Below are 12,219 nucleotides of genomic sequence, written 5' to 3' on the forward strand. Positions count from 1 at the left end.
GGCCTGTTTAGCCTGGAGAAGAGAAGGCTGAGAGGAGATCTTATTAATGTGTACAAGTATCTGAAGGGAGGGTGTCAAGAGGATGGGGCCGGAGTCTTTTCAGTGGTGCCCAGCGACAGGACGTGAGGCAACGGACACAAACTGAAACACAGACACTTCCATCTGAACATGAGGAAAAACTTCTTCACAGTGAGGGTGACAGAGCACTGGAAGAGGTTGCCCAGAGAGGTTGTGGAGTCTCCTTCCCTGGAGATATTCAAAACATGCCTGGACGCGATCCTGTGCAACGTGCTCTAGGTGACCCTGCTTGAGCAGGGGGGTTGGACTAGATGATCTCCAGAGGTCCCTTCCAACCTCAACCATTCTGTGATTCTAAATAAGAAGCAATTAGAGTGAAGGCTGCAAACCACGTCTTCTCCTGCAACAGTTAAACCTTTTGGTTTAGCAAGAAGGGAGTGAATATCAGACACTCCCCAGAACAGCCATTCAGCTCTGGCAAACCGTTTGGGTTTTGATCCTAAGGAATTGGATCTGGATATCAGGAATCATTCAACATTCAGGACTTAACTGTTGGGCCCATCTTTGTTTTTATTGTGTATCTAGACATGCTTGAACAAGAATGATCTTGTGTCAGCTGGAATTCACAAAATATTCAGATGAAAATCGTCTTCTTGGGATTCTGTTGCGGTGAAGTTTTACTAAAGCTCTGCTGAAGAGTTTGCTTTTTCATTTCATTATCGTTTCAAATGCCACCTGAATCACCTGTAGGAGCAGATGAGTAGGTTTGTTCTATAAACTGCAAGAACAACGCTTACTCAGATGCGTGTTTTGGGACTTCACAGTTTTCTTTACATTACACCATAATTGTGCTTTTCACAAGCGATGGCAAGATGCAAGGAAAGAGTGGGATTCATGGTGGAAGTAATGGAAGTAGTATATAGATTTTAAAACATCCTTTACAAAAGCGGGTAGTTTCCAGGCTATGTGGGTTGTCTTAAGATTGATCTTTGCTGCTGTTCCATGCCCACATGTTCATCTAGGTGAACTGACTCCAAAGACCAGCAAAGTCGTTCAAGATGCACTTATGTCATTTGATGAGCCATCTGACTTGCATTAAGGATATTATAGAATCAGGTCTCTAAATAGTGCTGCCATTATACAAGCGAAACAGTTTTTACTGAGCTGAACCCTTTTTTTTATTATTATTATGTCCTTTCAGGATTCCTGAAATGTCTGTTTTCCATTTCACTAGTTCAGAAACTTGGGGGGTGGGAGTACTGTAATTTCAAGATGTTTGCCCAAGGTGGATTACAGTAGCAGGTAGAATTTGTTCTGTGCTTCTAAGAAATAAATGATCCGATGGCATCAGTGTGATAAACAGGGCATATAGTAGAAAAAAAGAGGTGCAGACCTTGTCAAAACTATTATTTTGCTCGAAGGAGACGTTAACAATACTTATTCAGTGTGTCATGATGAACTCGGTAAARTTTCTGAAAAAATTTCTCCAGCCTAGGAAATATGCCTTTAATGCAGAAAAGTTAAATTGTTTTAATGCAATATACTTGTGCAGAAATTTCTTAAAACCTTAAAAATTTCTGCCATGAAGCGTTTTGAAAATGCATTTTCCTTTTGAACGTAGCCAGGGCATTTGCTAATACTAAATTTGTAAATTCTGGACACCAGTGGAGTTCTGCAGACRCCCCCCCTTAACTGGTCCTCTTGCAGGATTTGGGCCAACCCTAATTAGAGATACAATCTAGYTGAATATGGCTTACACTGCTGCCTGTCCTCGACTGCAGTATACATATACAATATATATATGTCCATGAAGATTTGTTATTGGCATACAGTAAAAATAAGCAGGGTAGGTAGACGTCTGTGTATTCACTGATAACCATACTTTTAAAGTGAATTTAGTTCCTAACTTAGAGAAAATCTGTTGAGCGTAGTGTTTAATACAAAGTGGCATTGGATTTGGAAGTAGTCAAGATAGTGTTCATATCAGTACTGGCTTTGGTAAGATCTGAAACAAAGCAGTCATCAGCTAGTTGTTAGTGTTCCTAACCAAGCATAAGTATGATAAGTATTTTTAAATAAATAAGTGACCATAATAATAACCTATTTCAAGGGAATTAGACCAGCTGTGTTCAGGGTTTTCAGAACAGCTGTGAACTTTCAGCAAAGAAGTTTAATTTGTCACTATGTCAGGAATATTTAAACAAATTCTCTGAACCCCGGATATGTTACTTATTCACCAGAAACATCCTCTTTGAGGATGATGCCAAGGGGAAGCAGATGGAGTAGAGCAGCAAAGAGGCAGCAGTTGATTCCATGTTGTTACAGTTGCCTGGAAACCATTTGAAACCATACAGAGAACCTAAAGGACCGAATGAATACACTGATATGTCAGCTTGGTTTTGGGTGCAGAGCAGGTAATCTGCTGTCACAAGTTTATTTTCACAGTTTACACAGRCTATATTCTTTTCAAGCTTTGTTTGTCAGGGAAATCCTTTGAGAGAGGTGTTCATAAGGACTTTAAGTGGATGGAGATCATAAGTAGTTAGAATTTCAGTGTCCTCCACTCCTGTGTGCAACACTCCTCAGAGGTAACCTATTACTGAATACTTTTTTGGAGTGAACTAAAAATTTGTCCTAAGTGAGTTTGCATGAAAGTTGAACAGTAATCCTCAGAAAAATAGTCAAGTACACTTAATCAGACTTTAGGGATTTTATTTTGGTATAGGAGCTGCTTATCTGAGGAGACTTGGAACCTATTTGAATTTTGATACAACTTCTGGGAGGTCCTCAATGATGTCTGAGTTAAGGATGCAATTTTGTAAGAGACTAAACTGAAATGACAGTAGAATTTTTGGTCCTGATGAGATTCAACCTGGAAGCATGGCTCAAGTTGCACTGACTTCAGCATGGCTTGAGCAAGCATTTAAAGCTAACCTGCAGCTCAGAAAAGCAGTTAAAAATCTCCTAAACTTTAAACATGAATTAAWTTTATCCCTATCCAGGAGAGCAGTTAGGTCCACAGGAATTACATGTACACTGACGGAGTACTTCTCTGAATCATGATTTTAGTGGAGGTGGGCATGGAATCTGTGTTCCATCTTCTTGGCTGAGTACAGTTGCTTTCAAGATCAGGGCTTTATGTTCTAGATCTGTTACTGCTTTCAAGTAGCTTTTACAAGGTGAAATTCTGAGTGAGTGTGGTTAGTAGCAGACTAACAAGGAAATACCTTCTCTTGTCAGGCTATGTGAGGGAAAGCCCAGCAAATTAGCTACTGTCGGTGACAGCCTCTCAGCTCATGCTGACAACACAGTTATCTGTGGTTCAGAAGGTATGTTAGTGAATTCTCTTCAAGTCCTAGAATGTTTGTCTAGCATCCAAATGATGGCACAAGATCACTGGGAATCTACACTGGATAAAGACAGGATGATTCACAAAGTCATTAAAATAGTTGACTTCCCTGTAGTCTGTCTGGTAATGTTCTTTCTATGATCAGGTTTCAATGAGTAGGAAAAAGCTCTGTGTTCTCCCAGATAAGCCAGGAAATACAATTAATTAAGTAGATTACTGGTGTTTGTTTTTGCAGACTGTCAGGAATTAATGCAGTATCGTTGCATGTTAGGAAATCTTTAGCTCTTTTTGTACTTTTTTTAAGCTTTAAGATGACAAATATTTTTAAAAAGGAATTTGTGTATTGATGAGAGGTCATAAAATGCTAGATTATTCCAGTTCCAAGGTCTATGTTGCTTATGTGCTGTTAAAAAGATAGGATGTTCTTGGTAAGTTTGAGGACTTCAAGTTTAGAGAGAGATAATTAGGATTTATTCTCTACCCTGGGATACTGATCTATGATAATTTTAATAAAAGCAAGCTCTAGACAATTTTCAGGATTGGGAAATGACTGCTTTCTCTTGAGCAGCTGGAGACTTGTAAGCAGTTGAGGTGTATAGCTGTGCTGGCAAAAGAGCTGGTGTATCATTTGAACCCCTTGGTGAGCCAGCAGGAGCCAACATGCCTTGGTTGCCTAGGTCAGGCTGTACCCTCCTTCACATCCAGCCCTACCCAGTGTCTCCCATTTGTCACCTCGTACTTACCAGGTGTTCCTGGAGCGCCACCACCCCTCCAATCACCACAGACTGTGATATGCCTCTTGTGACTTTCAGCCATGTAATTGTGCCAGTGTTAGGCTATACTGTCAGGAAGGTTCTCTGCCTCTGCCTTTGACTGTTTCTTTTATATCATCATGTCCCTTTCCAGAAATGTGTTTTTTTTTTTTTTTTTAATGTGGAAACAAATCTCAACTTCAGACACAGAAGCCTAACTGTAGTTTGAAACAGGAGGTGAAAAGACAAAGAAGTGGACTATTAAGGACTTTGAAATGTGCATTTCTGGGTTAAGGCTGCCATTTGGCCCAGTCTCCCTCCACTCTTTCCAGATACATGTCAGGTCAGAATATGAAACTTGTAGCCATTTGTCAAGCATTTCTGGATGTCCAAAAGCACTGACTTTTTCATTGCATTTCTACAATAATTCCAGTATATTCTGGATGAAAAGATCAATCAGCGCATATGTTGGCAATCCAATGTGTCTGATGCACACATCTGTCTTTGAGATTCCAGGAAATGATATAACACCCTTATTCCAGTTTGTTCTTAAATTTTTTAAAACAAAATATTTTGATTTATTTCAAAACAAAATGTTTTCAAATTTCTCCTCTGCTGGAATTCTGATTTTTAGGTCTGCTTTTGTTGTTTCTGACCAGAACAATATATATATATATATTTTTTTTTCCTGAATATTGGCATTTCCTGCAGGTTGGAAATTTTGGTTTTCATCTATCTTGTCCCAAGTATGTCACTGCAGAAATCTGGTAGACAGAAACAGTAATGATTGAGTAGGTATCCTGGGTATCAAAAATTAAATACTTACACAGTATTAATCTGCTTCCTTGTGTAACTTCTAATTTGGAATTTCCTAAGCCCTGAATGCTTTACTTTGCGATCTAATCTTCTTTTGCTGATGAGTTTTTCATGAAACTTCTTAGCTTTTTTACTGTTTAAAGGGAAAGATAAGCAAATGCATATTTTGTATAACTGTCAAAAAGAATGCTGTGGCTTCTTTGGCAGTTGCATGGTTGATTTATTCAGTACATAAATGTTCCCTATATTGAATTTTATGTAGTCTAACTGAAACAGGACTGTATCCACTGTGTTGGTCATATGGATTTTTTTTTCCTCTTTGTATTGGCAAATATTCTTCCTTAAGAACATCATGTTGTTTTTTTGGATTAGATCTACCTCTAGAAYGTTTCCATACCCTTTTTGTATTTAGTTGGAATATTAATGAGATAAAGCACAGTTTTGCTCTTAATTCTGATTTTTATATTAATCAAAAATTTCTTAACAGTCAAAGACCATACAATGCCAATAGAAAGTCTTCAGTAGATTCTGTAGCCTAAAATACAAAGTGCCTGGTGTGAGTTCTTGTGTTGCAGTGTTTTCCACCCTGCAGATGTTCCTAAGAACTCCTCTTAATGTTTGCAGTCTGTGGTAAGCTGCCTGGTCCATCCTATGGTCTTGGCCTCACTTTGTTGTTTCCAGATACTTCTTGAGACCTCCAGACTTTTTATAGCAAACAAAGGCCTAGAAGCCACGTGAAACTCCCATGCTTACGTTTAAAGATGGTTAGAATATACTAAATGTTTCCTTTTACTATTTTTCCTGTAAGCAGTTACTGCAGTTGCCATAAGGAGGTTATGCAATTCTGAGCAGGCAGAGAGATGATCCACATGATTGTGAAAGAAGAGGGGAGGGTTTTGTGAGAATATGAAGATGTAATCCATATGGTGGAAGTATTCAGCAGCTACCAACTTGAACATAAAATGGGCTGCAGCTTGTGGCCTGCTYTAGCCCTGCTATCTTTGCCAACTTTTATTGTTATGGAGCCAGTTCAATTCATACTTGACACAGCCTTATCAGTAAATAGCATGCCTGTCCCTGCAATCAGGGAACAAATAAAACTCCTTTTTCTAAGATTTTCTCTGCACATCCTGTTCTTTTGGGGTGGTTTTCACTTAGAATGTCTGTAGTGCCCAAAGAGGTATACTCATTACTTTTTCCCCCATACACACGGATCAGCTGAAGAGAGAAGCTTGAGCAGTCAGATGTTTTCTGGATAGATCCTGGCAACACCAGCCTTCAGGTCAAGCAGTTCAATTGACTTCCTAGCCTGTCTAAACTTCCAATGTGTGAAGTTCACTGTGTGTACTAGAGACTCCAAGATGGCTAGCAGTTGGGTTGAAGCCCTAGCTKGTGGGCAAGCCTTGTGCAGCCATAAGGTGGGTACACAGACATGGGATTAGATAGGCCTTTGGAATAGGCCCTGGGGAAGCTGAAAAGCACTTTGACTCTCATACCCCACCCTCGCTGCTAATTTTCAGACCCTCTAAATTATGGTTGGGGCCTGAATTGTCCAAGACTGGCCCCGCTACCTGAAATGTGCTGAGGGCATATGTGACGATGCAAGGAGAAGAATGATTGGGTAGTGGACTGGAGTAGAGTAAATGRCACTATCCAAGCAGAGGTACTAAAGTTTTGTGCCGAAGTCAGAAAGTGTCCTTCCTTACACAGTGAGAGAGGCTTCTCCAGAGAGCATCTCAGAGTAAGAGCTTAACTTCGACTCATGATCCTTCTTGGATTTAGCTGAAGCAGGTGTCAGCCTTTTGCTGTGCTGCAGCTAAATCCAGCAAGCATCATGAATCAGAGTCCTCAGTCACTGTGTTTTAACAGAACCTGAAATTGGTGGTTTATGTTAATATGAAGGACTGAGAAATACAGTGGCTGAGGAGTGGGGTGGACACATTACAGCAAAACAGTATTTTGGTCATAAATTTGAGCACTTAAATGTTCTGAATCACCTTCTGTTGTCTCCGCTGATAGAGACTCCATAAAGGGAGTCTAGGAAGATTGTTCTTACGTCAGCATCTAAACTAGACAGCTAAAAGAAGGTAGTGTGACGCTCTCATCGTATAAGTCAGCCCAGTTGCATTACTTGCAACAGGACTATCTTCATGTTATTAATTGTTCACAATACAGTGAAAAGACTGCTAGTGCTTCGCAGATGGAAATTAGCATTACCTGCATTGTGATGCAGTAAATAAAGTATACTGTAATCAAGGATGTATTCCCACAGAAAGCAGGCAAAGAAGGGTGCCAAATGAATATTTGCAATGCAGTAACAAGTTTCTAATAATTAATACATGCTGGATAGCTTGACAGAAAAGGTCAGAAAGCTGCCTTGGAGCTGCTCGACTGGTTTTGGCACTGATCATCTTGTATTTTCTAAGTACTGCCAGAGTCTTTTGTTAGTTTGTTTTTCTAACCAAATTTAACTGAGTAATATACTGGCTATTTAGTAATAACCAGTAAAGCTTGTGTAGCATTAAAATGGTATAAGCATGGAGTTTTGTTTAATTTTATTTACTTTGTTATATTACATGGGCATGATAAAGTAAACCATCAACGTGATTCCAGCAGGAAAACTGTGCTTAAAATACAGTGGGTTGAATGACTATTTGATATAAACGGATACTGAAGACAAAACAGCAATAGCAAATAACATGCTGTGAAAGTTAAGCCTAGAATGCCAGAATCTTATTGATGTAATACCTCATCCATCAGGATAGTTTCCACAAGGAAATGTGTGACTTACTATGTCCTTTTTTAAGGACTTTGGTACACAAGGTTTTGCTTCCTGGTCACACATATTTGGAACAGCAAACTCAAATTATGCAGGCCAGCTACTTGGGCTTTTAAAAATTATGCTGTTTTCTCTTAGCCTGTGACGCTTTTCCAGATGTCRGAAGACCACCAGTCATGTTAAAACCTTGATGTAGCAGGATCTTGCAACAGCCTTGTTAAAGTAGTTGTACAGCCTGTAAGTTTTTACTAGTGATGTGGCTTGCTGAGTCACACAGCAGCAGAGATGCTTAGAAACATTTAGGAAAGAAGTGCAGGGACAAATTCCATCAGTTTAGTTAAACCAGTTCTCCAGATGTGACTGAGGGTAGGATTTGGCTCCAAGCTTACTGGTTACCAGTTCTCTGATTTGGTGTCTAGAAGAAATTGTTTGTTACTTGCATGGGTCAGCTAAGGAGAGGCATGATATTACTTTATACAGATACCCCATTGTGTACTTGTAAACATGTCATATATGTTTATATAAACATGCATTTGTACAGAAATACCATTTTATCTAAAGGAATGTGATAAACCCATATATTATTGTCTGTCTTTTTCTCCTTCCAGATCAATGCAATACGATCAATTGTTCCAAACAAAAGCAATAATGAGATAGTTTTGGTATTGCAGCAGTTTGATAACAATGTAGACAAAGCTGTTCAAGCTTTTATGGATGGTGAGTACAGTGTACCTTTTTCACTAAAACTTGAGATATTCCACTATGTACGAATGTATTCGTTGCCTTTAGTGTCTTGAAATGTATTCTCCTGTTCTGTTGAAATTCAGGTGATTGTGACACTTTGCCTGTTCATTTTTTATAACTAATCGTGCTGTCTGCATCTTTGCTTCTTCACAGTATAAGCTTGACCTGGCTGTTTATCTGCTCTCTGTGACTTAGCCATTTTTGTTGCCATTATTGACACGGAGAATACCTTCCTTAATCTATTCTGCATGAAAGCTAATACTCCAGATTTGTCAGAGTAAGATTCATTATTGAAGATATAGTAATTAATAAAATTTGGGGATCGTTCTGAAGCAGATAACCAGGCCACTAAACCCCTGAACTTGGTGTGTGCATTGACATTCAAACCTCCATCTGAATTTTGCAGATAGTCTTGACATTCATAATGGCAGAACCAAGACTCCATTGAAGTTTGAATCTTTCTAAATCTGTATCTGGCTTTGCATTTTGCATCACAAGACCATCTGTAAGAAAAGGTCACTTGTATTTAAACAACGCTTTTCTGATGAACGTATAATGACGACAGTTTTGAACTTTCACCAAAGTCTGTAGGAAACTCTTCACAGGAATAACAGCATACCAGGAGGAAATCCTATCAAAATCTTCATAGCTTGGAGCTGCTTAAAATGCACTAGATATTCATTGGTCTCAGAAGCCCTGGATATACTGAAAAGCAAATCATCACTTTCAGGCTGTCTGTACAGCCTGATGGTACTGAAACTTACAGAATCAATAACTGGCTTATTTCATATCTATTTTATTCCAAAATAATTTTGTTTTTGTTTTGGATTAACTCACTGAAATGTATCAGACAAGAAGCATCATCATGTACTATGAATTACACAGCAATATGCAAAAGCAGATGTAAGCAAACTGAACTATATTCACAAATGCATCAGAATTCTTCAGTCAAATCAATATGGTGCTTCTTTATTCAGACATCAGCGTATACAGGCAGATTCTGATAGATTTATTGAAATTAGAATTTATGTATGCCCATACAGCGAGGAGAACATGATGCATGGATTGCAACTAATTACAATAATTTTGTTTTCCTGTAATATATGTCCTAGAGAGCAGAGGGTTGCTGCATGGTTATTTGGTGTGTTCGTTTCATTCAATTTATTTTTGTCTTAAGTCACCCTCACTCATTTTGTGGACAATGAGTTGTTTCCAATGTGATGCCTCCCATAATTGTGTGAGAAGTCCCATTATTCCTGCTATTCTCCTGCCCTCCTCAAATGCCACAGGCACCTCCTGCATTGTTAAAGAGAAACCTTAAGGTGTTACAGAATCTCAGAGCTGCTCATGGTTCCACAAAACCCTTGTTCTAACGTTTCAGAGCACTTCCCAAGCTGCTTAAAGTTCCCACCAGAGGAAGACTGGCTGAGCAGGTGCCAGCAGTGAAGATAATAGGTTGAGGTGGAGCAGCCACTTCTTGTTTCCTATATCTCAGTTCTTCTCTAGCTTGGGGTAGTTGTCACTACCTTGTGTTTTATCCAAAGCATAAAGTCCAGAAGTGCCTGGGTTTCAGGTATTCTTCCAACCTAGGCTGGTATGTTGATGATATAGTGGTAGGCATAGCATTTCTCCTTTACCAAGTTGCATGGTCCATCTGATGCTGCTTAGTACAGTAGTGCTGTTGGTTGTGACGCTAGTCCTACCTGTTCCCTTCTCCTCAACCACTGTTCTTGTTCATCTTGCACTTGAGTGTGGATTTGTGATTGAAGACAATCACAAAATCGCATTGATGTCTCAGTCCAAACAAAATCACAAAGTGAAAAAATTTCTCCTGCATTCAGCAATGATGAATAACTCAGGACTGTTGGGGGTGTGGGGGAGAAGGGCTTTCATAGCCATGTGTCATCTCCAGCTATGAGGAAGAAACAAAGGTCCAAAGCAAGCCTTACAAGTGCATAACAAAGACTTGAAGAAAAGCAAGCTGGTGTAACCTGAGTTCAAATGGGCTTCGTTTGAACTGGGCCAGTTTATGATCATTGTGCCTTTTATTAAGTAGTCTTTAGAAGTGAGGATTTGAAACCAGCCATATTTGTCACCGTCTTGAAATAGAGTACCCTAATTTTAAAGACAAAAGCCAGAGTTATTCAAACACTACTTGAGTGAACTGACAACAGGAAAGAAGTGTGTCTATTCAGCTGCCATTGTGAATGGAGTGAATGTAGCACTTCAAGTATCTTTTCATGAGAGGCACGAAATTGCTAAGGTGGAAATATCACACAGTTGCAGAGAACCTGCTGCCTACAATGAAAAGCATGGGAATAGCCATGCTGTGTGAAAAGGGCAAGCACCTCGGTTTAATACCTCTCTCAGACAGAATTACAGCATGCTGAATTCAAGAAATGGCTGAGGATGTCCAAATTTAGTTTTCTGAGATCAGCTTCTATCTTGCTTTGCATCTAGAGTGGTCTTTAAGTGCTGTCTCTATTATGGATTTGCTGCTATATGTAAARTTTGAGTTAAAAATAGCTGTTAAAATGTGTTTAATTTGCTGTGTTAGCATTTACCTATTTGAACATATACAGAAGGTCTGTTCAGGCTGCTTTGTGGATGTGTTCAATAAAATATTCTGATGCGTTGGGTTATGGGCATTGGGACTTGCACAGATAGTTCACTTCCAACAGGAGGAAACTTTGAGTTGGATATGAGAATTCCTAAAATAACCCTCACTGTGCGTAGTACTCGCACAGAATTTGGGGAAAGCAAAGCTAAGACAACACCAGCCAATGCAAGAGTGTTGGATACTACTGTGAAAATGGTTAATAAAGCTGTCAAGTGAAATCACGTATTTTCAGAAGCATGGAGTGAAATGGGCAGCAAATGTGTAGATTTATTTCTGCATTCTGAAACATGGTGTCCATCAAAAGATAATGTATCCTTTGGGGGGGGGGGATGTTGTATACATACGTATGTATGTGTGTATCTAAATATAGCTATATAGATACACCTATACACATGACAAATTCTTTTAACCCTCCCTCTGAAATATCATGTTATCTGGGAAGTAACATATGGCTTTGCTGGTTTTCATACACACATTTTTTCACAGTTTAATAAACTAGTCTTAGCACTGTCAGGAAGGGACATAATCACTTTCCATGTGCATGGTAGACTCACCAAGTAACATCAGATCTGGGTTATTGGGATAGAAAAACAATTTTGGCACATTTGAAACCCGTACAGGTTTTTGGCTGAAAACCAGTTGACTGCTGATGGTGGTCTGAAAGCAGCAATGTTTCTTGGCACTAGTATCACCACGAGTTCCCTGAAATGAGGGAGGAGAAAGGTTGAATATGAAACCCATTTGCTGCAGAAGATAATCAATGAGCATTTACTAGAATTATGCAGTGATGGTGACCTGATTCTCAGATTCAAGCAGAAACCTTTAGCCTAGCTGTGGTTAAAAGGATTATTGTGGTGGATACAGCCATAATAGTTTGGATGCCAATTCTGACTGCATGCTTACAGTAAGATTTATTTTCAGCAGTAGGATCAAGGAAAACAAAGATGTTAACTGGATGTAGAAGAGTTTTTTTCTAAGATGGCAGCTGGCACTGATCTGACCAAGCCTCTGCTTGCTTTGTTCTGTAAATTTATCTAACCATCTCATTAGGGCTGGTAGACAAAACTTCAAGTATACAAAGTTGTCATCATTTTCAATATGACTTTTAGACTTACTTTTTTTTTTTTTTTTTTTTTTTTTT

At 39.1% G+C, this 12,219-nt stretch overlaps 1 protein-coding gene across 11 annotated transcripts in view; it reads left to right on the plus strand.

The window, feature by feature from the left end:
* SPATS2L (spermatogenesis associated serine rich 2 like) overlaps nucleotides 1–12,219 on the plus strand; it is a 164,363-nt gene that overhangs the window by 119,800 nt on the left and 32,344 nt on the right. For 10 of the 11 annotated variants that reach the window (XM_026072442.1, XM_026072443.1, XM_026072444.1 and 7 more), the window contains one exon: nucleotides 8,323–8,431. In XM_026072442.1, coding sequence (XP_025928227.1) covers nucleotides 8,323–8,431 — 109 coding nt within the window. Of the gene's footprint in view, nucleotides 1–636; nucleotides 783–8,322; nucleotides 8,432–12,219 lie in introns of those variants that run through there. The other variant, XM_026072452.1, reaches the window with a different exon arrangement.

This window comes from Apteryx rowi, unplaced genomic scaffold (genome assembly GCF_003343035.1).
Source record: "Apteryx rowi isolate R43461 unplaced genomic scaffold, aptRow1 scaffold_342, whole genome shotgun sequence".
Classification (NCBI taxonomy): Eukaryota; Metazoa; Chordata; class Aves; order Apterygiformes; family Apterygidae; genus Apteryx; species Apteryx rowi.